This window comes from Bos indicus x Bos taurus, chromosome 9 (assembly GCF_003369695.1).
Source record: "Bos indicus x Bos taurus breed Angus x Brahman F1 hybrid chromosome 9, Bos_hybrid_MaternalHap_v2.0, whole genome shotgun sequence".
In the NCBI taxonomy this organism is placed as follows: Eukaryota; Metazoa; Chordata; class Mammalia; order Artiodactyla; family Bovidae; genus Bos; species Bos indicus x Bos taurus.
This window is the reverse complement of record NC_040084.1, coordinates 62,461,518-62,486,617: the sequence shown is the minus strand read 5'-3', so window position 1 is coordinate 62,486,617 and position 25,100 is coordinate 62,461,518. Positions and strand designations below refer to the sequence as shown.

Sequence of the window (25,100 nt, the reverse complement as noted above, 5' to 3'; positions counted from 1 at the left end):
ACTGTAGTCCACCAGGCTTCTCTGTCTGTAGGATTCTCCTGGCAAGGATACTGGAGGGGTTGCCATGCCCTCCTCCAGATCTTCCCAACCCAGGGAGCGAACCCGTGTCTCTTGCCTTGGCAGGCAGGTTCTCTACCACTAGCACCGCCTGGGAAGGCCAACAGGTGGCTGACTATGCACAATTCTATGCCCAGGTGCCACTGTTATTAGGAAAAAGCCACACATGGTTATCGTTTATTGTGCCTGTGATTTGACCAATATGTTTTTAACTTAATACTTTTGTCTGTCCCTGGGATGGCATTTTGTTTGGTCCTGTCTTATTCTACAGAAAAGCTGTGTCTGATACACATACTTTCAGTAGAACTGTAAACAGATTTTTGTATTCATTTGTTTGGTCTCTTGGATGAGTTGTGTTTTTAGTCACTAAGAATAACTTTTAAAACATTACTATTGCAGGTGGAACAGAATCCACTGTTAGGATTTGGTGCTATAGCTGTTGCTGTATTGTGCTCAGGATTTGCAGGTAAATCATAAAAGCACCACTTTATTCAGTTGTCAGATTGTTTTTCGAGGAAGCATGTAGTAGTGTTTAACTCAGCTTAGATCTCAGTCCTTACTCATTTTTGCAGTTACCTAAGAATGTATTTGTCATCGTTGACTATTCCCAGTCCATCTAAGAACCCCAAAATAAATGAAAAAAGACCTCTGAAAATGGAATAAGTTAGCCATCAGAAAGCTCAAGTATTTCTATTTTTCTGGCACTGACCTCAGGCTAGATTCAGCTGCTTTAGGTTGCTAGTTACCAGCTTGCTATCTGTATTTCCCTCATACTCTCAATTTCTTTCTCTGCTTCAACAGATTAGGAATTATGGAGTAGGGAGGAAAGGGAGGTGGAAAATACCTCAGAAAACCTAGTACCCAGAATTAAGAGCCAAAAAGGGAGAGAAGAATCAAAACCACTAATATCAGATAAACATGGAGGTCTGGACTCACATGTGTAGGGAAAAGCAATCCCTCACTGAATCAAGAAGAGACAAAAGTATGAATGTTAAGTGCAATATAAGAAATGAGATGTTTTACAAATAGTTCCAATGGAGAAGAAACTGAAAGGGTATATTAGTTATAGCTATACATCTTTATTATTTATTTGTGCTATTTCAAGAGTTAAGACTATTTTTTTATTTTATAGTACTTTATTTTTGACTGGGAAAGTAATCTTTTTCTCTTTTCATCTAGTCATTTGATAAGAGGGGAAAATCTAAATTTAGGAATAAACTTAATGACAGCATTATGCTAGACTTTTATTCTTAAACAGCAAATCAGAAACAAAAATTGACTTACACTCGAAATAATATACTATTTGATTTTTAGCACTATTTTGAACAGTTAAAGTGTGTCCAACATTCTGTTTAGTTCAACCTCTCAGTACACAAGTGAGGAAACAGTAGGTGGTTTAATACCCCTCTATGCTTGGAGTAACTGAGAACTGAATAGTTGAATGGTTTTTCCAGATGAGGAAAATCAAAGTTAGAAACAGGAGTAGCCATTACGTTTGTTTCCATTCTCTGGCTCTTTCCAACATAGGTTCATCAAAGAAAAAAATCTTGGTTTTCATTTCATTTTAGTTGATGGGTACTCTAGTGGCAGAGTCTCTAGCGTTTGTAACGAAACTCTTTAATGTTCTTGTTAAACACACATTCATTTCAAGTATAGAACTTATAGCTGTGCTATATGACTTTTTGAGGGAGAAGTTACGTGCTTTTTTGGAGTACCTAAAAAGCTATGGATCATCAACCTCATAAAAACGCACATATCCACAAAACACTGTCTGGTTAGGGAATTCATGTTCCTTCTGACAGTGTGTATGAACTTGGCCTATGGACCCCTGCTTTAAAGGAAAGTGGCTTCACTCAGCAGGTTCTATTTAAATTTTATTTTGGTTGTGTTACTTATTCTGAAAAAAAAATTCCTGGTGGTGATTATATAGGTTATTTTGCAAAGTGGAGAGTATTCATCACTAAGCAGATACTATAGGAGTATGATTAAGATAATTGACTCTTAACAGTATAGTTTTCTAGCTGACCAAACCAAGTGTTTCATTGGCATTAGTAGACAGCTTTGGTGATCTAGCTCACTGCTATAATAAAGGCAGAAACTTAACAATATTAAGATTTCCTATTAAATGTGGGTTAGAAAGCTCCCTCTTGGTTATTAATTCTATATGCTCTGTAAAAACAAACTGGTAATGTTCAGTATGGCATGTGTCATAACCAGCATAATAAACGTGCATCAAATTAATATAAAATGTTTCCTAAATCATATACTTTATATCTTTAGATTTTTATTCTAAATGAAAGACATTTTAATTTCTAATAATATCTATTTCATATTTGCATGCTTAATTTTCTTTCAGGAGTATATTTTGAAAAAGTTTTAAAGAGTTCAGACACTTCCCTTTGGGTGAGAAACATTCAGATGTATCTATCGGGGATTGTTGTGACATTAGTTGGCGTCTACTTGTCAGATGGAGCTGAAATTAAAGAAAAAGGATTTTTCTTTGGTTACACATATTATGTCTGGTTTGTCATCTGTAAGTATCTAGGAATTAAAAGTTCTAGGTAGATCTTTTTTAAAAAAAATATTAACAATATAATAATATAGTTTATATTATATTATGTAATATAAGTTAGATGTCATTTAAGCCTTTATAGCATTTTAAAATTGTTCCTTTGATACTGAGAATACCAGCTTGAAAATGTAATTTTGATTTTATTGACTTACTTTTGTGGCAAAGCTATCCCAAAGCAATTTTTGCCTTCACAATCAAAAGTACCTAATGTGTTAGCAATAAGTGTGTACAGTTTAGTAGTAGAGTACATAGCCCTTTGGGCATCTGAAAAACAACGTTTTGTAGGAATTACAACTCACTTTTAGTACAAACTCTCTGAGAAGGCTGCGTCTAAGGAAAATAGCATTTTCCTAGGTAAATTAGTATGGCATCTCTGGGGATGAAAAGTGCCCCACCGTCATAGAATGTTTCATATGAGTGTTAAGATTCTCTTTCTTTCTGTACACAAGTCCTTGCCAGTGTTGGAGGCCTCTACACGTCTATAGTGGTCAAATACACAGACAATATCATGAAAGGCTTTTCTGCGGCAGCTGCCATTGTCCTGTCTACCATTGCTTCAGTGATGCTGTTTGGATTACAGATAAGTATGTCTTACTTTGTACTGTAAGTTTTTAACAGGGAAGAGCTTCTCATTTCCTTGGTTCATCTTTTATTAAATATGGCAGTTGCTTATAGTGTTTACAGAAATTCCTTAGTTTTGCTATAGTTTATCCTAGAAGTGCATCATATATGTGTGGAATGTGGGGTTCACGGTACTTGTTATTTAAATGGTTCCAGAGCTTAAACCAAGGGTGTTACTTCTGTGTGAGAGTGAGCAGGCTACTCAGTAGGAAGAGCATTTTTGCAGTCAGGGCCTTCCTGTTTCCCAGGTATTATATACAAGACAGCTTAAGTGCTTCAGCGTGAATACAGTATGACTAGGTACATAAGAAAAGAAACAGAAGGACTTGAGGAATTGATTACTTACCCCAGGGAATTACTGTAAACTTGGCTTTTTTTTTTTTTTTTGAGGAAAGAATAGTAAAACTTCATTTCCCCCTTAGTTTGTACCTTCCGTTTTAGACTTGGGTATAACCTGCTTTTGAAACTACAATCCAAATCTAAATTTTCTTTTATAAAGCTATCTTTATTTCATTTAATACGTAATTAATAAAGTCATTACTGTAGCTGGCATTCTGGCACCTCCTTTATGCTTGTCCTTCTGATTTTCCCTAGCCATATCCACTATTAATTGGCTTCTGAATTACTTAAGCAGAGATACTGACTTATCAGATATACCATAAACTAATACATGAGGAAAATCTGTCAAATATCAACATTAAGTAAAAGAATTAGATCTGGCCTGTATTTACATTTCATTTTAAAACTGACTTGTTATAAATGCAAATAGAAGAACATCAATGTTGTAGATATCTTAGAAAAAAATTGGTAGTATGGTTCAAATCTTGCTTGTACCATTTATTAGCTGAACAGCCTTGGGGAAGTTACTTAACCCACGTCTCAGTTTCTGTGTCTGTAAATTGGGAACAAGATCACCCATCTCCTAGGGTTATTTTAGGCGAAGTGCTTATTCGAACAGTGCCTGGCACACAGGTGTTCTGTATAAAGGCAGCTGCTTTCCATTTCTAGGCCCTCCTTTAGATGTTTTTTCTTCTCTTATTTTCACTTTGCGTTTTGATCCATCTTAATTTATGCTCAACAAATCCTATGCCTGTACTCCTAATGAATATCTGGGAACAGTGTAAATGCTTTCTGGTCAGTGTTCTGGCTGACTGATGTCAAGGAACTTAATTAAGAATGTTAGCAATCTTAGTTTTCTATTTACCCTCTTCCCCCCTTTCTGAAGGAAAAGCTAGTCTGTCTTAGGGATGAATTAAAATCCATGGCTCGATATCATTTCTCTGCATGACATTTTTTTAAAAGATAGTAAGACTGTGCCCTTGTACTCCCTAAAATAGAATATGGCTTAGTTTTGAACAGAATATACAGTTTGACACAAATATTTAGTTATATAATGCCTCCTTTGGGCAAGTAATTCAGTTATGCCCTGATTTTCAGAATTAAGAAGATTAAAAAAAAGGTTAGCAGAAAATATAAGTTTACTGATTAAATCACCACCTCATTTGCTATTCAGGAATGCAGTCCTCAAAGGTTTGAATCATTAGTCACCTAACTTTTTGAATTTGCTAACTACCTCTTACTCTAAACTTTAACAGGCTTCTAGTATCATGGAAAATCCATACTTCCCTGCTTTTTCAGTCAGCATATAGGGATGTTGGTATGCTCTCGGTCCGTGATCCAAGACAGTGATACGTGTGTTCTTGAAAAGTGTGTAGTCAGTGATTGTCACTCCCTTGACTTTACCACTTTTTGTTTTTTTGGGTAGGGGTGGCGCTAGAATTGATTACTTTTCTAAACCTTACCATCAAAATACAGAACACTTAAAATTTATTTTCCATACAATCTGATAGTGTAAACCCACAGTTCAAAGTCTTCAAAATTTTAAACTGATCATTGTTATGTAGTTTTAAGGGCACAAATACAGATTAAGCTCTTTTTTTTTTTCCTTTCCAGCACTCACCTTTGCTCTGGGTACTCTTCTTGTTTGTGTTTCTATATATCTCTATGGATTACCCAGACAAGACACTACGTCCATCCAACAAGGAGAAACAGATTCAAAACAGAGAGTCATCGGTGTGTGACTTTAGCCTCAAAAGAGATTCCTACTAAGACTAAACCATTTATATTAAACTAGAGCCTTAAGTCAATTTCAGAAGGTCGATTTAAAAAACAAAAACTGTTTAGCCTAAGAATTAAGAAGAAAGCTATGTGAATGAATTGCAGAGTTTTAATGTGACCTGTTTGGAATCAACCTGTTTTAAGAATGAAGGATTTTTATTATTGTATATATAACAATGTATATATAAAAGTATGGAGATGATGTGGTGTTTAAAAAAAAATCATGCGAGGCTGCAATATTCAATTAATGAGGTTTGGGGTTATGTTAAAGGTTAAAGTGCCAAAGCCATTTCTGTACTAACTGTTCTCTTGTTCAGGTACCAGGGGAGAAGGGTTGACCCCTCCTTATTCTCCAAGGCATGTACAGTATTTAGTCCCAGCAGCAGTGAAGACTCTCTTCTTACAAAAAGGAGGCAAAACCAAGACAGGCTAGTTCAGAAACAAACTGAATGTGTAACTTCTCCAACTGAATCTATTTAGAAACTCAGACAATGATGTGTGGGTGGTGACTGAATACCCCTTTAAGTGCTGTCTTTGTGCCATTCATTGTCTGGATTCATATTTCTTTGCTGTTAGAGGATATACTTTTCTTCAAAAAATATTTCTAATGTCATTTTTGTACTTTTTTAAATAAAGTATGTAACTGTTGGGCTCTCAATAATTTGTGAAACTTCAGTGTTTTTTTAAAAAATTTCTATGATATGGGAAAATTCAGCAATAAACAATTTATTATATGAAATCTGTTTGCTCACTACTTGTATTGTAGATATGACCATTAAGATAATGCTTAAGCATAAACACAAGCCCAAACCATTAAATTTTTTAGCTTTCTATATGCGGACTTTTATCAAGTTGCAAAAAAGGGCTATAAAGTAACTCTAGCTAGCATTAAACAGCAACAAAGGGAATTTCTAAGACTGTAGGGCTCTAGGCTGGATCATCAAAAAAGCAAGAGAGTTCCAGAAAAACATCTCTTTCTGCTTTATTGACTATGCCAAAGCCTTTGACTGTGTGGATCACAATAAACTGTGGAAACTTCTGAAAGAGATGGGAATACCAGACCACCTAACCTGCCTCTTGAGAAACCTATATGCAGGTCAGGAAGCAACAGTTAGAACTGGACATGGAACAACAGACTGGTTCCAAATAGGAAATGGAGTACATTAAGGCTGTATATTGTCACCCTGCTTATTTAACTTATATGCAGAGTATATCATGAGAAACGCTGGGGCTGGAAGAAGCACAAGCTGGAATCAAGACTGCCAGGAGAAATATCAATAACCTCAGATATGCAGATGACACCACTCTTATGGCATAAAGTGAAGAGGAACTAAAAAGCCTCTTGATGAAAGTGAAAGAGGAGAGTGGAAAAAGTTGGCTTAAAGCTCAACATTCAGAAAACGAAGATCATGGCATCTGGTCTCATCACTGCATGGGAAATAGATGGGGAAACAGTGTCAGACTTCATTTTTTTGGGCTCCAAAATCACTGCAGATGGTGACTGCAGCCATGAAATTAAAAGACTCCTTGGAAATTAATTACTCCTTGGAAGGAAAGTTATGACCAACCTAGATAGCACATTGAAAAGCAGAGACATTACTTTGCCAACAAAGGTCCATCTAGTTAAGGCTATGGTTTTTCCAGTGGTCATGTATGGATGTGAGAGTTGGACTGTGAAGAAGGCTGAGTGCCAAAGAATTGATGCTTTTGAACTGTGGTGTTGGCGAAGACTCTTGGGAGTCCCTTGGACTGCGAGGAGGTCCAACCAGTCCATCCTAAAGGAGATCAGTCCTGGGTGTTCATTGGAAGTTCTGATGCTAAAGCTGAAACTCCAATACTTTGGCCACCTCATGCAAAGAGTTGATTCGTTCGAAAAGACCCTAATGCTGGGAGGCACTGGGGGCAGGAGGAGAAGGGGACGACAGAGGATGAGATGGCTGGATGGCATCACCGACTCGATGGACATGAGTTTGAGTAGACTCCGGGAGTTGGTGATGGACAGAGAGGCCTGGCGTGTTGCAATTCATGGGGTTGCAAAGAGTCGGACACGACTGAACGACTGAATGACTGAACTGAATTGAGGGCTCTAGGCTATAGGAATTAATGTACATTTCTTTCAGGGAGCTGCTTTTTCAAAGACTTGGCTCTAGCAATCATTGACCCTGTGTCATTTTACTCAAAATTCAAATACTAAGGAAGTTAGGAATACTAAGGATCTGGGAAAGGGAAAGCTTTTTCCAAAGAAGAGGCGGGGGATACTAGACCTGTAAACAGGTCCCAACTTACGTTTTTATTCCATGGCTGATTTATGCTGAAGAAATATTGATACTTTAAGTAGAGAATTAGCAATCTGGAAGCTAATTCACTTAAGATTGGAGTCTTTTCTAGGATTAACAATGTATGTGATACTTGCCAATATAAACCTAAGCTCACTCAACTAAAGAAGCTTTAAAAAAAAAAAAAAAGAAGCTTTAGTTCATGCTAATTGGCTTCTCTATGCATAGACTGTCATTGGTATTCAGAAGACTTTTAGTATCAATAGAATAAATTTTAGCAGATCAGAAAGGAAATTCTCAGATGAGGATAGCTGAACCTATCAAACAGATCACATCCTACTCATGTTCCCTAAGCAGGTAAATGTACTTAACAATATGCAGATACACGAAACTGGGAAACTCCATTTCAAATATGCTTTAATGGGCTAATTTACAAGGATCCTAAGTCGGTATCTATAAAGTAATTCCTTGTTATTCAGATGTATTCAGTGCCCCAGTTCATGTAGTGTGCTAAGAGTTATCTGTACACAGCAATGAAAAGGTAAGTAGAAGATCTGTTTTCTGGGAGTAGTCAGCTGTATTGGCAAAAAAGCTTAATTTTGGTCCCCCTAAATTTAATAAGAACACTCATAATCCTAGGAAAATTGAGATTTTTCTTCACAAGTTTTAAAAAAACCAAATAATCTTATTTATAAGAAGAGTTTCTGGATGAATGGTATAGTAAGAAACCTCAAGCCAGAACTCACATCACCCCACGGACACATACATCAGCATGTGGAACAGGTCTCACTGAGAAGTAAATGGAAATGGGCAGAAAGACTTGTACACCAAGGTTGTAAGAAAGATCCACACAGAATCAGTAGGAAGGAAGGAAAAGCAGCAGTTTGGGACTAGTGCCCCAGGGAAGGGACTCAGAAGGGAGATCACATGAGTAGAGAATCTGGGCACCCCAGCCCTGGGTCAGACACAGCCAGCCCCCTTGGCTGGTCGGAGGGCTGGTGGGACAGGAGGGCTGGGGAAGCCTAGGTGCCACTAGACTGGAGTGTGTGCACCTGTGGGGACTAACTCCCCCTGTTGGTGGGAATGTAAATAGGTGCAGCCACTTTGGAAAACAATATAGAGGTTCCTCAAAAAACTAAAAATAGGGCTATGATCCAGCAGTTCTACTCCTGGGTATATATCCAAAGAAAATAAAAACACCAAAGAGCTATGCCCCCCACCCCCACCCCCGGATTCACAGCAGAATTGTTTGTAATAGCAAAAATATGGAAGCAACATAGTATCCAGCAACAGAAGATGTGTATATACATGAATATTAGCCATAAAGAAATGAAATTTTGACATTTTTGACATTTTCAACAATATGGACAGGCCTAGAGTTACTATGCTTAGTGAAATAAGTCAGAGAAAGACAGATACTCTTGTTATCACTTATATGTGGAATCTTAGAAGTAAAACAAATGAATACAACAAAGACAGGTACAGAGAACAAACTAGTGGTTACCAATGGGAAGTGGGGAGAAGCAAAACGGGTAGAGCTTAAGCGATACAAACTACTATGTATAAAACAGGTAAGGAAGAAAGATATATTGTGTTGCACAGGGAAATACAGTCATTGTTTTGTATTAACTTTAAATACAGTGTAATTTATAAAAATAGTGAATCACTATATATACCTGAAACTAATGTAATATTGTAAGTCAACTATACTTCTATTAAAAAACAAAAACCCTCAAGCCCGAGTTTAAACTCTAGTCCTCTGTCTCCAGTAGACCAAAGTGACTTTAAAAAGACTTCACTTAGTTTTATAAAAGTCTTTTTAGTACTTATTGACCATGAGAGAACTCAGATGATTTTAAAAGATAAAAAAATTTAATAAGTTGACAAATCACTTAATAAAATGTAGACAATAAAATATAGATTCTGACACAGAATAATAGTCAATTCTATTCTAAATAGCAAGGCATATAAGAATAGATAACTAGAATTTAGTATTTTAAAAGCAATTTAATTAGAAATTACATTCTACATACAGGTGTTATTCCAAGAAGTTTCATTCCGTTGGCTAGGACTGAGCGGACAGCTCTGAAAAGGTGAAGTCTGGCCTACAAAATAAATCAAAGAATGATCAAAGGTCAATCCAATAACAGGCTAACTATAACTGAATAAGTAAAATTGCTTTTAGAAGTAATTCTAACATTCTTCTAAATTAAAGTAGGAACAATATCGCCAAGTGCCCGAGGGTTGGCTGTGAGCAAAGAAAGACAAATTCCTAGAATTTGTTTTAGGAAGACTGGTACTCAAGGGTGGTGGGATGGGAGTGACAGAAACACCATGAAGTACAGCTTCAGATGACAGGAACTAATCACTCTATCACCTGATGCAGGAAAATATTTTGTCATATGTTGGAAAGTAACGTTGATTGTTACAGCCTAATTCCAGTTACTGCCTGAGTGTATAAGTACACTGCTGTAGTCTGACAACAGGATGCTATTTTAGGAACATTTACAAGACTGACTCAGTAATAACAGTCTGAGGATGCTAGAGATGACAGTGAGCAACTGGATACGACATACCCCGGCCACCTCAGGAGGACTGTTTCTGACGTGCAGTGTTCTGTGTGCCACCGCAGCGAGGTGACTGGAACGGGAAGAGAGAAATCAGGATCAGAACCAGCAGGAGTTCCCTATGTGACATATAAGCTTGATGTCTAATCTCACTCCCTCAATTTAGACAAGTCAAAGCCCAGAGCCACTGAAGGGTATTTCCAAAGTTGAATGGATGAGATTGAATTCACTGCTTGTCGCTAACTGGCAAAGTGAAACACATGAAACTCCTGTTTTAGATTTTTGGTCCTGGTTCTACTACTAGGGCTTCCCTGGTAGCTCAGATGGTAAAGAATCTGCAATGCAGGATACCTAGGTAAGATCCCTGGGTCAGGAAGATCCCCTGGAGGAGGGAATGGCTATCCACTCCAGTATTCTTGCCTGGAGAATCCCATGGACAGAGGAACCTGCTGAGCTACAGTCCATGGGGTCACAAAGAGTCATACACGACTGAGCAACTAACACTAACACTACTATTAATAGTAATGGATGGTATTATAATTTTGTTGTCCTTTAAAGTTATGATTTCACTGTTTTATAAGTACAGGGGATTATTTTTTAATAATTAGCTTTCCTTTATTTAGGCATCCCTCAGGATGAGATGTAACACAGCCTGGCGTGTCTCCTCTGTATAGTGAGGTGGTGGTGTAAGACTAGTTATCAACCCACTCTGCACACACTGGCCACTCTTAAAATATTTTTTCTGTTTAGGTTATGGCAGCAAGAAGAATACTCTGCCATAGAAATGATGCTTACGACATTGGTTCCAATGACTGTGACAATAAAGATTTTCTGGCTTCTTCATTTCTATATGTCTAAGTGAAAATTAAAAGGAAACAAAAATCTATAAATCTGGGGAAGACAGGTAAAAAGCATGATCAAGAAAAAAGTCCCAGTAAATCTCTGATTTCAACAAATCTTGAGTAAAAGCAAATACTTCCTTTCTTAAATAGCTTTATGAGAAGCTACAACTTTGTTGCTCTAAGACTCAACCTCTATTCAGAGTTTCTAAAGCAGCCACTGCAAAACTTCTATCAAAGTGTCACCTACTCGCTTTCCAATTAATCCTCTACCCTCTATCAGACTGACTTTCCTGTGCCTCTGCTTAAATCTTTTTTTATGGGCCTCACTGTCCTGAACATAGGCCGGAATGCTTCAGTGCACAACAAAAAGGCCACGCATTTGTTCCTCATTCTCCCAGAGCTGCGTTTGTAGTTCCCTCAATGTGTCACCTTCTTGCCCAGCTGGGGCTTTTCCCTCCGCTGCCACCTTGTTTCTCCTGGCTTACATCTACTCCCCTCCTCTGAGAAGTCCTCTCTGATCCCTCAAAGCTGGGCTGAGAGCCCTAACCTCGGCCCTCATGTCCACTCTATCCTAACACGCACTCTACTGTGACCATCCACGATGGAGCTATTGGTTCCCGTTCAGTGGACGACAGTGACAGGACCTTCAATCACTGAGTGAATGAACATTAACTGCTAACTGCAAAGATGAAGCGAGAAGTCCTGTAACTTAAAGTGTGTAATTTTTTAGGCTGACGGATTTGTCTATGGGAAACCTTTAGAAAGAAAGGTCCTTTGTCATATCAGGTCTCAAACACTTAATGCCTGAAAATAGCAAGTTTATAAAGTACCTTAGAGTTAGAAGGTAGCTGACAATGTGCCTGGGCTGAAGGTCTTGAGATGACCTATAAAGTACCTCGTCGAACCTAAAAGAAAGATGAGAGGAGTGGTTGGCAGGGGAAGGCTGGACCCTCCGCTAAGATGCTAAGACAAAGATGGTGAAAGGTTGACTTGATATCATTAACGGTATTAGACATATGAAAAACAACCTTGTGTAAATTTGAAAGTGAAGGCACATTTTTCTTTCTTACAAATTCCTCCATGGCAGGTACTTTCTAAATTATCTTAAAATCCTGTAGGCCTAGCCTAAAGCAAGGACTTAAATCATAGCTGTTAAATGTACACAGTCTCCAGCCATGTTTAGGAACATAATCGAGCAGTCTATTCACTGCCAAGAAAACCAGGTTGGCTTATTTTTTCCTCAAAAGTAAGCCAAATGTAAGTAAACTAACCCCTCTTCCCAGGAAAGAACCACAGACCACTGTGTGGCAATCAGAAAATGCCCTTGTTGCTAAGCATCCACATCCCTTCCAGACATTCTGGAGATTAGTCAGTCTCTCCTGACAAGTATGGCTTCACTGATAATTCTGGTGAGAGCTCAGAAGTATGGTCTCCTGCCCAGTGTATTTGAGGCTGCCCTGAAGCCAAGAGGCAAATGAAAGACTTATGGTCTCAGGGAAGGTGCACAAAGGCAGGGATTTTCCTCCACTTATCACAGAGGGTGAGAAGATGATTGTTTCTGAAACTTAAAAGGTTACGCTTTTACTAGGCTTTACATTCTCATACTTTGATCTGAAGGATGTTAGGCATCTGGGCTAATTTAATGGTGATACTGTTTTTAAAGCCTCAGGATCAGCCGTGAGCATGCCCTCTGTCTGCTCTCAAAGGGTAGGCATTCACTTTTTGGTCACATCTTTGGAGAAGTGCTGTCTACAGTCACTGGCCTGTTCACCTCAGTGGTCAGCAAATGAGAACAGTCCCTTCACGGGGAAGCAGCAGACTGGATCTTGTTAGGACACCATACCTGAGAAGATGCTGGAGAATGGAAACAGATTGTGGCTCCTGTAAGCAGGCGGTGTTGAAGTCATTGAGATAACCGCATCCAAAAGTCTCTTCCAGACTGTTGTCAAGTTTAAACACAACAAAGAATTAAGCAAGTCAGCTGGGCTACGAATAGTTGCAAATAAGGAACATCTTCCCAGCATGCATACCCTCACCCTCCTTAATCTGTTCTAGACTTGGAAGCTAACAGCATTTGACTCGATGCCTCAATTTTTCCTAAATCTGTTTCTTCATCTGAAAATGGAGTATATTCCTTGGCGAGATTATTCTGAGTGCTAAATAAGGTAATACACAGAAAAGCATTGTTATATAGGTATGCAATAAATAAACGTTCAAAAACGCCCTCAAGATCCAAATATAACAGGAGGTCCACCGGACTTCACCTAGCTTTGAATGTTAGATGTTGGAGAAGTGCAGAAAACAGAGCCTTTGGTCTTGGAATCACTCCACCCAGGCCTCACCCTGAGAAGGCCAGAGCCGTCCTGTATTTCCCTGCAGCCCCTTGTCACCTGTGGAGGCGGGCGTGTGTGTACTGCAGGAAGACGCCCGTGTCCCCGCGGCTCTGGAAAACACGATCCCAGCTGAACTGATAGTCAGACAGCAGGAAACCTCTGAAGTCCTAAAACGACAGGAAATCTTCAGTGTGAGGAGTTGTTGCAGCACCAAATCAAAGGCCCTCCCTCCCAGGAAGCAGTTTTCACAGACCTGAATGATGAGGGCTGCAAGTCCCACCTGCTCTGCTGTCTCCTCGGGATTCTCCAGCTCTTTGGTTGCTGAAACAGACAAAGGTAGCTACTTTCACCTTGCGTGAAACTGTACAAAACCCAGGATTGAAGTGGAGATGTGTTGTGTGTGCTAAGTTGCTTCAGTTGTGTCCAACTCTTTGCAACCCTGTGACTGTAGCCTGTCCATGCGATTCTCCAGGCAAGAATACTGGGGTGGGTAGCCATTCCCTTCTCCAGGGGATCTTCCCAACCCAGGGATCAAACCTCTGTCTCTTATATTGGCAGGCGGTTCTTTCCCACTAGCGCCACCTGGGGAAACCTGCCCAAACGTATGTGGACAGCATCAGGAACAAACAGGTGCACAGTGGGTACTTTACTTGCCTATTTGGGCGGACTTAACTTTGCTAATGATGTTTCCCAAGCCTTCATTAAAAGGGAAGAGACATGATTTTCCTTACAAATATACCATATAAGACAGTAGACTTCTTTACTTCTGTTACTTCTTTTTCCAAGGGTGAAGCTTACACAAAGCCATGAGGACTTGTGACTTGCTTCAATTATGGAATACAGGAACTCTGCATAACCACTCCAGCTGTGGAGTGACGATGCTGGAGCTGCCTGGGCAAAGAGGCTCAGGGTGTATCGATTCACATTACTGGACCAAGCCACAGCCAAGTAGCAAGCACCAAACCCTAGCACCCTGAATTAGTGAAGCTATTTTTGACAAGGTTAGTGAAAGTTCCAAGGAGGGATGGTCAGAATAAATCACACTGCACAAGAAGTCCAGCAAAACTAAGAGTGGATGTAAGTTATGCCTGTAACAAAACAATGAATTTACTCTTAATAGAAGCCATGTTCTGCAGCATCCTCAATCGAATCTCATTTAGAACATCTTCCAGAAAAGTAACATCTCCTCTCCGAGTTTTCATTCCCTGCACTACCCCAAAGGGCACGTGCTGGCACCTGAAATGGAACAGCAGGCATTTAGTTCCCTGAAAACTGAAAAGGAGCTGCTGATCAAAGCAAGTAACAAGACACTTACAGAGAACAGTTTGAACTTTTAACTCCTGTGATTAATAAAAAGTGAAACATGCTGTGATGTGTTGTGTGCCACACAAGACATTAAACACACAACCTCACTTCATAGTCACAGGATATGATTAGACTGTTAGTTGCCTTTATGAAAAAAAGGAGATGAGAATTAAGCATTTTGAAAATCAAGCCATTGAGAGCAGTCATCTAATAAAACCATTTATTAAATGTTTAGACAACAGAAATTAATATAACCCTGCAAAACTAAGTGCAAAGAACAAATGTTTTTCCACACTAACAGCTTGAAACAAGAAAGTAAAGTCTGAATGAAAATCTTTATCAACCTGGTACATTTTTGGACATGGCTGACCTAGCAACAGCTGAATGCTCTTGAGAAGGCAATTTAGAATCACACAGACTGTACCTTTCTGCCCAGTCATATCCCATGATCTGCAGTATCTGGAACACTTGCTGAAAATGCTTTTTTTGCCCTTTATCTGTCTTGAGAAAAAAAAGTGTATTTAAATAAAAGAACAGTGATAAGTTAAATTTACAGTGTTGTTGTTTAGCCGCTAAGTTGTGTCCAACTCTCTGCAGCCCTATGAACTGTAGCCTACCATGGTCCTCGGTCCATGGGATTTCCCAGGCAAGAATACTGGAGTAGGTTGCCATTTCCTTCTCCAGTTGATCTTCCAGACCTAAGGGATCAAACCCACGTCTCTGGCATTGGCAGGTGGATTCTTTACAACTGAGTCACCAGGGGAGCCCATTGAATCTACAATACGTTGGACATAAATCATATTAAAATATTTGAGTTTTGACAGACTAGAGTCCTTATCAATGGATCAGTTTTAAATAAACATATGAAGAGGATGCCACTGGAAGAATGTCTAAGCAGAGTGCTCTACAAGAGCAGGAGGAGCTGCAGCACTGCACTGAGTATTCTACCCAAATTACTCCTTTCTCAGCTATTGTGACCTTTATCTCCAAGAAGGCCAGAACTAAGCACTAAAAAGATATTTAATAGCAATTTTTCCCCCTTAGGAGAAAGGAAGGTTTCACATGGAAAGAAAGGAAGGGGAGAGGAGACTAGACTATTACTCAGCATAAAAGGAATAAACCACTGACATATGCAAGTTTGGGTGGATCTCAAGGGCATTCATTATACTGAGTGAAAAGAGCCAATCTCAAAAGGTTACCTAGTGTGAATCCATTTATGGAACATTCTCAAAGTGACAAAATTATATGATGAAGAACAGGGCAGTGGCTGCCAGGGATGAGGGTTGGGGGAAGGCATAATTACTAAGTGGTTGCCATAAACGAAGTTGTTTTGTGATGGCACAGTTCTGTATTATGAATGTGGTGAAGGTTACCTGAACATACATGTGATAAAATTTCATAACCACCCCCCCATCCTTCCACAATCCAGGCCCTACCTAACACCACTGTCTATAAATATTGGTGAAATTTAATTAGGGTCTCTACCAATGTTAGTTTCCTGGTATCTTTGAGGAAGACTAAAAGTAATATGCTGCTGCTGCTGCTAAGTCGCTTCAGTTGTGTCTGACTGTGTGACCCCATAGACGGCAGCCCACCAGGCTCCCCCGTCCCTGGGATTCTCCAGGCAAGAACACTGGAGTGGGTTGCCATGTCCTTCTCCATGCATGAAAGTGAAAAGGGAAAGTGAAGTCGCTCAGTCGTGTCCGACTCTTAGCGATTCCATGGACTCCAGCCCACCAGGCTCCTCCATTCATGGGATTTTCCAGGCAAGAGTACTGCAGTGGGGGTGCCATTGCCTTCTCCAGAAGGTAATATGGAAACTGTACTATTCTGAAACTTGTGAGCCCTAAAATATTTAAAGTAAAAAGTTATTTTTAAAAAATGCATTATGACACATACATATTCATTACACATAACCACTCTTTTGTGTAATTTTCTTTTAATATGAAGCAATGTGAACTCTTTCATTTTTAAAGTTTTTTTTTAAACATAGTGGTTGCCACTGTAAACACACTTACCACTGAATTCTTTCTATAGTTTGACAAATTATTTTTGCATAGTTTTTCAGCAAGGCTTTCAGTTTCTATCTTTGCAGTTTTCATGAGGCAGGCATCATAACCTTTTGTTTTTACTGTGATTACTTACCACATAGATCATTTTATCAAAATTATACTTTTCCATTCGATCTATAGCAGCTGCAAGATCTCTGAAAAAAAATGGCCGTAGATTAAGTTACTATGCAGATCTGGGTAATAATTTGTTTCACCTATTTAATAGTAATGAAAGTTTTCTAATTAAGAGCTACTGTTATTCCTCAGCCTCAGGTATAGTCCCCATGCTTCTATAATCCCAATACCATGCTTAGCTACAAAGCAATTAATAACACAATCAGCTTTGGGAAAAGAATTATGAAAGTGCTGTGAAAAGATAAAAAATAAATAAAAGCTCTGGGACAAGTAGTGATAATAACTAAATAGCTCTAGGCAAAGTGTTTCTAGGTAAATGCTTTATGATTTGTTAAGCCTCTACTGTGAAGAATCGCCCTCCTGTCACTGTTCTGCAATATGCTTTCCTAAAGAACATATTTAAAGCATAGGTGATACAACACCTGAACAGGTATCTTCTAGCCACTCTTCCAAAGCCGTGGATCACTCATAAGCAATATTTTCTAAAGTATTTGAAAAATATCATAAATTCTTTGACTAAAATTCTACTTATCTCTGGTTAAGTATCCAGTTTGCACACAGTATGAAATATTAAGAGTAACAAACTCATAAACTATGAAATTTTAAGTAAACATTATTTAAATATTGAACTTAAAAATTATTTTAATTACCTTATGGGGAATACAGTCAATAACTAAGTAATATCTTATATGGTGACATATTGTACCTAGACTTACCATGGTGATCATTTTGAATATATAGAAAAACAAAATCACTTACACTGCTGTGAACTGGGAACTAACAGTGTAGTAGGTCAATTACAATTAAAAAACAAACTCACAGAAAAAGAGATCAGATTTGTAGAATTTCAGAGGGAAAGGATGGGGGAGTAGAATTGGGTAATGGTAGTCAAAAGGTATAAACTCACAGGTAAAAGATAAATTTAAGAACTAGGGATATAATGTACAAAATGGGAAATTCACATTGCCATATTTTACATAATGAAGTTGTTAAGAGAGTAAATCCTAACAGTTCTTATCACAAGGAAAAAAATTTTCCTATTTCTTTAGTTTTGTTATCTACATGAAATGATGGATGTTCACTAAGTCTACTCTGATAAACATTTCATGATATATATAAGTAAGTCATTAGGCTGTATACCTTAAACTTACACAGCGGTGTATGCCAATTGTATCTCAGTTAACTGCAAGAAAAAGAATTAGATATTTTTGCTTAACACTACAAGATCCTGGAAGAATCATTTTGTACTCACCTCATGCTCCTGATAAAATAGAGCATGCATCCTGAATGGAGGTAAAAACTGTTTTGTGAGGGGCCAAAAAAAATACTTACATATGTATAAAACACATATGTATATAATCCAGACAAATATGTGGTGTTAAAATTTCACGAGGGTGGGCACAAAGAAAAATATGGCTAAAAAGGCTCTTGAGAAGGGTTAATAATAAAAGATGGTTGTAAAACAGTGATATAGATTATCCCCAAAATGAAGTCATAAATATACACCTCCATTATATTTTTCTGTTTGACTCAAGGACAAAAATAAAGAGAAACTTTTTGATCCAATGAAAAAAAGAGATGAATGTAAGAAAAAGTCCTAGGCTGAGTTTGTAGAATTTGGATTTGAAAGCTCAAAGAAATGCCAGGTCATTTAGTTCAGGTCTCTTTTCACCAAGTAGGGAATCATGGCCCAGAGAAGTTAAGTGATTGATGATTATGGTCTCAGAACAAAAATTCAGGTCTCTAGTCTCACTCTGTGCTCTTGTTGGTATCATCCTGTACTTTCGTTTGTCTGTTACAACAATTCCTTTAACTCACATGCACACACATAGTTTTATTCTATAAGGAAACCATCAAGGGGCAGAAACAACTGAAATTAGAGCAAGGTGAAAAATCAAACATTTCTACATCTGGCAAAAAGATAGTTATTCTCCCAAAGAAAAAGTGGAAAGTACAGGTATTAAGGTAAATACACAGAAAAATCTGGACCTAATGATAGCTCTGCAAAAGATATCAGATAAGAATAGTTACAGAGTCTCCATTCTGAGTGGACACATTTCTTTCTTTTTTATTTGATAGTGGACTTGCAATATTGTATTAGTTTCAGATGTACAGCATAGGAATTCATATTCGTGACGAATATAGTCCAGATGAGTGGAGAAACAACTCCAGAAAGAATGAAGAGACGGAGCCAAAGCAAAAACAACACCCAGTCGTGGATGTGACTGGTGATGGAAGTAAGGTCTGATGCTATAAAGAGCAATATTGTATAGGAACCTGGAATGTTAGGTCCATAAATCAAGGCAAACTGGAAGTGGTGAAACAGGAGATGGCAAGAGTGAATGTCGACATTTTAGGAATCAGTGAACTAAAACGGACTGGAATGGATGAATTTAACTCAGATGACCATTATATCTACTACGGTGGGCAGGAATCCCTTAGAAGAAATGGAGTAGCCATCACAGTCAACAAAAGAGCCCGAAATGCAGTACTTGGATGCAATATCAAAAATGACAGAATGATCTCTGTTCATTTCCATGGCAAACCATTCAATATCACAGTAATCCAAGTCTCTGCCCTGACCAGAAATGCTGAAGAAGCTGAAGTTGAATGGTTCTATGAAGACCTACAAGACTGTTTAGAAGTAACACCCAAAAAAAGATATCCTTTTCATTATAGGGGACTGGATGCAAAAGTAGGAAGTCAAGAAACATCTGGCAAATTTGGCCTTGGAATACGGAATGAAGCAGGGCAAAGGCTAACAGAGTTTTGCCGAGAGAATGCACTGGTCATAGCAAATACCCTCTTCCAACAACACAAGAGAAGACTCTACACATGGACATCACCAGATGGTCAACACCGAAATCAGATTGATTATACTCTTTGCAGCCAAAGATGGAGAAACTCTATACAGTCAACAAAACAAGACCAGGAGCTGACTGTAGCTCAGATCATGAACTCCTTATTGCCAAATTCAGACTTAAATTGAAGAAAGTAGGGAAAACCACTAGGTCATCCAGGTATGACCTAAATCAAATCCTTTACAATTATACAGTGGAAGTGAGAAATAGAATTAAGGGACTGAAGCTGATAGAGTGCCTGATGAACTATGGACAGATGTTCATGACACTGTACAGGAGACAGGGAGCAAGACCATCCCTAAGAAAAAGAAATGCAAAAAAGCAAAATGGCTGTCTGAGGAGGCCTTACAAATAGCTGTGAAAAGAAGAGAAGCGAAAAGGAAAGATATACCCATTTGAATGAAGAATTCCAAAGAATACCAAGGAGAGATAAGCCTTCCTCAGTGATCAATGCAAAGAAATAGAGGAAAACGAAGAATGGGAAAGACTAGAGATCTCTGGGGAACATTTCATGCAAGGATAGGCTCAATACAGGACAGAAATGGTATGGACCTACCAGAAGCAGAAGATATTAAGAAGAGGTGGCAAGAATACACAGAAGAACTGTACAAAAAAGATCTTCATGACCCAGATAATCACAATGGTGTGATCACTCACCTAGAGTCAGACATCCTGGAATGTGAAGTAAAGTGGGCCTTAGGAAGCATCACAATGAACAAAGCTAGTGGAGGTGATGGAATTCCAGTTGAGCTATTCCAAATCCTAAAAGGTGATGCTGTGAGAGTGCTACACTCAATATGCCAGCAAATTTGGAAAACTCAGCAGTGGCCACAGACTGGGAAAGGTCAGTTTTCATTCCAATCCCAAAGAAAGGCAATGCCAAAGAATGCTCAAACTACCACACAATTTCACTCATCTCACATGCTAGTAAAGTAATGCTTAAAATTCTCCAAGCCAGGCTTCAACAATACATGAACTGTGAATTTCCAGATGTACAAGCTGGTTTTAGAAAAGGCAGAGGAACCAGAGACCAAATTGCCAACATCTGCTGGGTCATCGAAAAAGCAAGAGAGTTCCAGAAAAACATCTACTTCTGCTTTATTGACTATGCCAAAGCCTTTGATTGTGTGGATCACATAACTGTGGAAAATTCTGAAAGAAATGTGAATACCAGACCACCTGACCTAACTCTTGAGAAATTGGTATGCAGGTCAGGAAGCAACAGTTAGAACTGGAAATGAGCAACAGGTTGGTTCCAAATTGGGAAAGGAGTACGTCAAGGCTGTGTATTGTCACCCTGCTTATTTAACTTATATGCAGAGTACATCATAAGAAATGCTGGGCTGGATGAAGCACAAGCTGGATCAAGATTGCTGGGAGAAATATCAATAACCTCAGATATGCAGATGACTCCACCCTTATGGCAGAAAGTGAAGAAGAACTAAAAGCCTCTTGATGAAACTGAAAGAGGAGAGTGAAAAAGTTGGCTTAAAACTCAACATTCAGAAAACGAAGATCATGGCATCTGGTCCCATCACTTCATGGGAAATAGATGGGGAAACAGTGGAAACAGTGGCAGACTTTATTTTGGGGGGCTCCAAAATCACTGCAGATGGTGACTGCAGCCATGAAATTAAAAGACACTTACTCACTGGAAGAAAAGTTATGATCAACCTGGACAGCACATTAAAAAGCAGAGACATTACTTTGCCAACAAAGGTTGGTCTAGTCAAGGCTATGGTTTTTCCAGTAGTCATGAATGGATGTGAGAGTTGGACTGTAAAGAAAGCTAGTGCTGAAGAAATGATGCTTTTGAACTGTGGTGTTGGAGAAGACTCTTGAGAGTCCCTTGGACAGCAAGGAGTTCAACCAGTCCATCCTAAAGGAAATCAGTCCTGAATAGTCATTGGAAGGACTGATGTTGAAGCTGAAACTCCAATACTCTGTCTATCTGATGCAAAGAGCTGACTCATTTGATAGGATCCTGATGCTGGGAAAGATTGAGGGTAGGAGGAGAAGGGGATGACAGAGGATGAGATGGTTGGATGGCATCACTGACTCAATGGACATGAGTTTGAGTAAACTCCGGGAGTTGGTGATGGAAGGGAGGCCTGGCATGCTGCAGTCCATGGGGTCTCATAGAGTTGGACATGACTGAGCAACTTAACTGAACTGATAGGTTATTACAAGATAACAGATTTAATTCCCTATTGCTTATGAGTAGACACATTTCTTATAACAACTACTCAAAGGTTTATTTAATCTGTCCAGCAATAATTGGCTAGCATAAAAAAAAAAATTCTACTATATATCTTTGTATCTAGAAAAAGAAATGTACCTCTTAGATATATAGGTGCCTAAGTCCAATTATATGGAATTGATAAAAGGAAATGCCAAAAAGTAGCAGAAAGTAAGAATTTTCTAAGGGACAGTAAGGTATTGGATGGTTGTTTACAGTTGTATGGGGAAAAAATGATGGTAGTTAACAACAACTATATACTATAGAAGTGGTTTGTCATCTAAGACTCTAGGATGGGAGACACTAGAACCTTCTGCCAGCAGCGCTCGATTCTGGCTGTCTTTTGCTTGTGTGGTTTTTTTTTACTGTCCTGTCTTCTCCTTGCTATTAGCTTTGTCTCAGAAATAAGGGTGCTTGATAAACCTGTGCTGTACTTAGTTACTCAGTCACATCTATCCGACTCTTTGCGACCCCATGGACGGTAGCCTGCCAGGCTCTTCTGTCTATGGGGATTCTCCAGGATAGAATACTGGAGTGGGTTGCCATGCCCTCCTCCAAGGGATCTTCCCGACCCAGGGACTGAACCCAGGTCTCCAGCATTGCAGGCAGATTCTTTACCCTCTGAGCCACCAGGGAAGCCTGGTAAATAAAGACTGCTCCTTTCCATAGGGTTTGGTCATGGAGACAGATGACAGAATATAAGCGACATGGCCTGCTTCCCCCATGGCCTATTTTACCATGAATCAGAATGAGGACTGGCACTCATGTACCTGTTAGATGATCTTTACAGAGTGAGGATACCACTGAGCCAACATGAGCTCCTTACAGCATACATACTCTGGCAATGTGCAAATATAAAATATTTATAGTTGGCAACAAGGTATTTCAATTTTATAGTCTGTAGAACAGTGTATTCATCTCTGGAAGTCTTATGATGTTTAATGATAAACAGTTTTCGACTAACTTTTCTGATGACATTAAACCTTTCCAGGAACTATAAATAGCAATAAATATAAACTCAATAAAAATATCTTGAGTGATGAGAAGAGATTTTAAGAAAGTAGAATTTGATAACAGTTTTGAGAATGAAAAAATTTGTCTTAGCATTAATCCTAGAACAAAGAACATGAAATCACACGTTCTACTGATGAGCTTCATATAAGACACAAACCTGGTTGCATACAGAGACGTCCCGTCACTTCGCATTACAGTACAAACTGAGGAGGGGTCACCATTCCCTGAAAGATCTACTACAGCAGTGCCTTTTCTAGAAAACGCAAAAAAAGGGAATTCTGAAACAACATAATGAATTAAGACCTTTAACAATACAGTATCTATAACCTTATCTTTGGCAAACTGGAAGCTATTTTTATTCCTTAGGTAGCAATAAGCAGTATAACCAACAATGAAGAAAAACAGGAGGCAATCTGCACTTGAATGACTATTAACAGTAGGTATTTGGTTTAATATTTACTTATCTTTTTAAATTCTGTAGCTTTGGATGAGGTAACTAAAGTCTTTAACACACCGAGTCGAAAACGAGATTTCAACTACAGTTTACCTATGAAACATGTTCTTCAAATCCAAGTTATTGTAACACTCAATATTGGGTTAGTTTTTAACATGCAAGAGTAAACTATGAGTAATAAAATAAGCAAATTGTGTTACTGTCTTTCCTGCCCAATCAAAAATTAAAATCTGTACATGGCGATCTAAAAATTTTCCTTAAAGACACTATTGAGGATGATATGAACCACATCCTCTTGTCTTTCTTAAAAGGATGATGAGAGAAGCTGCTCTTTGGAGCTATGAAAAATGGTATATCTAAGCAACTGGTTTGCTTCTGTTACACATGCCTGGGCTCCTATGAAGGTACCATTTCTCTGGCTGATGAGCTCAAAGCTAAATTGGAAATCTACCGAAGGCAAAGAAGCAGAATCCCAGTGTGTGTCACATGATGTACTAATATCATTCCTGACTTCCTATTATTTTCTGCTCCTGCTTCTTGATTTCCTCATTTTACTCTTTCAAAAGCTTTGTGTTGTATTATAGCTATTTTTAGAAGCTGTTTTTAATCCTTTTGAACAGGACGGGATCTTTTTAAAGAGGCAGGGTTGAGTATGAAGAGTTCTATTTCCCTATTCCAGTTATACCATTATCAGCTTGTGTGAGCTTAGACAGATCACTTTACACTTTCTGTGCTTGTTTCCTCATATGTAAAGACAAGATAATAGTCTTTCTCCCAAGCTTACCAGGATTTTGCTTTGGCAGCACAAAACAGCATGTGGAAAACTAGTCTGAATGGCAAAAAGCATGATAACAAATGCCAGGAAAGCTGCACACGAGACTCGGCTGTCTTTGCTGAGAGAATACATCAATACTAACTTCAAAGAACTACAAAGAACTTTCTAAAGAACAGGAACCTGATCATACAGTGTTTTCTGTAGGAGTCCTTTACTGTCCAGCAACTTTAAGACTTCTTGAGATTTTTCACGGTAAAACGATTCTCCTGAATATTCATCAAAGTGTACTCCTAGACGCTAAGACGGTTCAGAAACAAAAGGAAAAAGAGTTACTTACAAGTCCTATTATCTTACCCTAAGACAAAATAAAATGCTCTACAGTCTGTCATACAGATGGGGAAAATAAGAATTAAATCAAGTCACTCTGGCACTCCAGCCTTCTAGTGGCTCCCCCTTATCAGTCAAGCCCTCACAGTGGTACTGTGCTGTCCGGGAGGGGAGTTGCTAGGCACCTGTGGTTATTCAAATGCACATGTAAGAAAAGTGAATAGTTTCTCAGTCACACTACTCACACTGAAGTGTGAGCCCTTGAAAGCGCTCAATGGCCACGTGCGGCAGGAGGCCGCCATACTGGGCAGCACAGATATGGGACGTTTCTGCTGCAGCAGGAAGCTAGCCATTTCCACTGCACAGTCCTGGAAAATGTCCTATCTCCTGCCCTACTCTACAACCCCCTGGACCCTGTTCCTACTGTTCTTCATCTCGCTTCCTTACTCCAGCCATGTGGGTTCTTTGATGAAACCCTGCTCAGGCAGCCCATCTGATCCTCCCTCCTCTGTTTCACTTTTCTCCATGCACGCATCACCACTGAACACACTCT

At 38.9% G+C, this 25,100-nt stretch overlaps 2 protein-coding genes across 6 annotated transcripts in view; one reads left to right on the top strand and one right to left on the bottom strand.

Moving 5' to 3' along the window:
* The window catches only part of SLC35A1 (solute carrier family 35 member A1), a 31,396-nt gene extending 25,289 nt beyond the window's left edge, over window positions 1-6,107 (top strand). Inside the window, exons 5-8 of the mRNA XM_027551435.1 lie at window positions 457-523; window positions 2,414-2,590; window positions 3,079-3,213; window positions 5,204-6,107. Of these exons, the coding sequence (XP_027407236.1) occupies window positions 457-523; window positions 2,414-2,590; window positions 3,079-3,213; window positions 5,204-5,331 (507 nt within the window). The 3' untranslated portion in view covers window positions 5,332-6,107. The remainder of the gene's footprint in view (window positions 1-456; window positions 524-2,413; window positions 2,591-3,078; window positions 3,214-5,203) is intronic.
* A 3,387-nt stretch (window positions 6,108-9,494) lies between these two features.
* Window positions 9,495-25,100, bottom strand: part of RARS2 (arginyl-tRNA synthetase 2, mitochondrial) — a 73,324-nt gene continuing 57,718 nt past the window's right edge. For all 5 annotated transcript variants that reach the window (XM_027551430.1, XM_027551434.1, XM_027551433.1 and 2 more), the window contains 11 exons: window positions 24,411-24,517; window positions 23,149-23,244; window positions 16,837-16,897; window positions 15,116-15,192; window positions 14,498-14,622; window positions 13,640-13,707; window positions 13,444-13,553; window positions 12,897-12,992; window positions 11,884-11,958; window positions 10,221-10,284; window positions 9,495-9,749 (listed from right to left, as the gene is read on the bottom strand). In XM_027551430.1, the coding sequence (XP_027407231.1) occupies window positions 9,663-9,749; window positions 10,221-10,284; window positions 11,884-11,958; window positions 12,897-12,992; window positions 13,444-13,553; window positions 13,640-13,707; window positions 14,498-14,622; window positions 15,116-15,192; window positions 16,837-16,897; window positions 23,149-23,244; window positions 24,411-24,517 (966 nt within the window). In that variant the 3' untranslated portion in view covers window positions 9,495-9,662. The remainder of the gene's footprint in view (window positions 9,750-10,220; window positions 10,285-11,883; window positions 11,959-12,896; window positions 12,993-13,443; window positions 13,554-13,639; window positions 13,708-14,497; window positions 14,623-15,115; window positions 15,193-16,836; window positions 16,898-23,148; window positions 23,245-24,410; window positions 24,518-25,100) is intronic.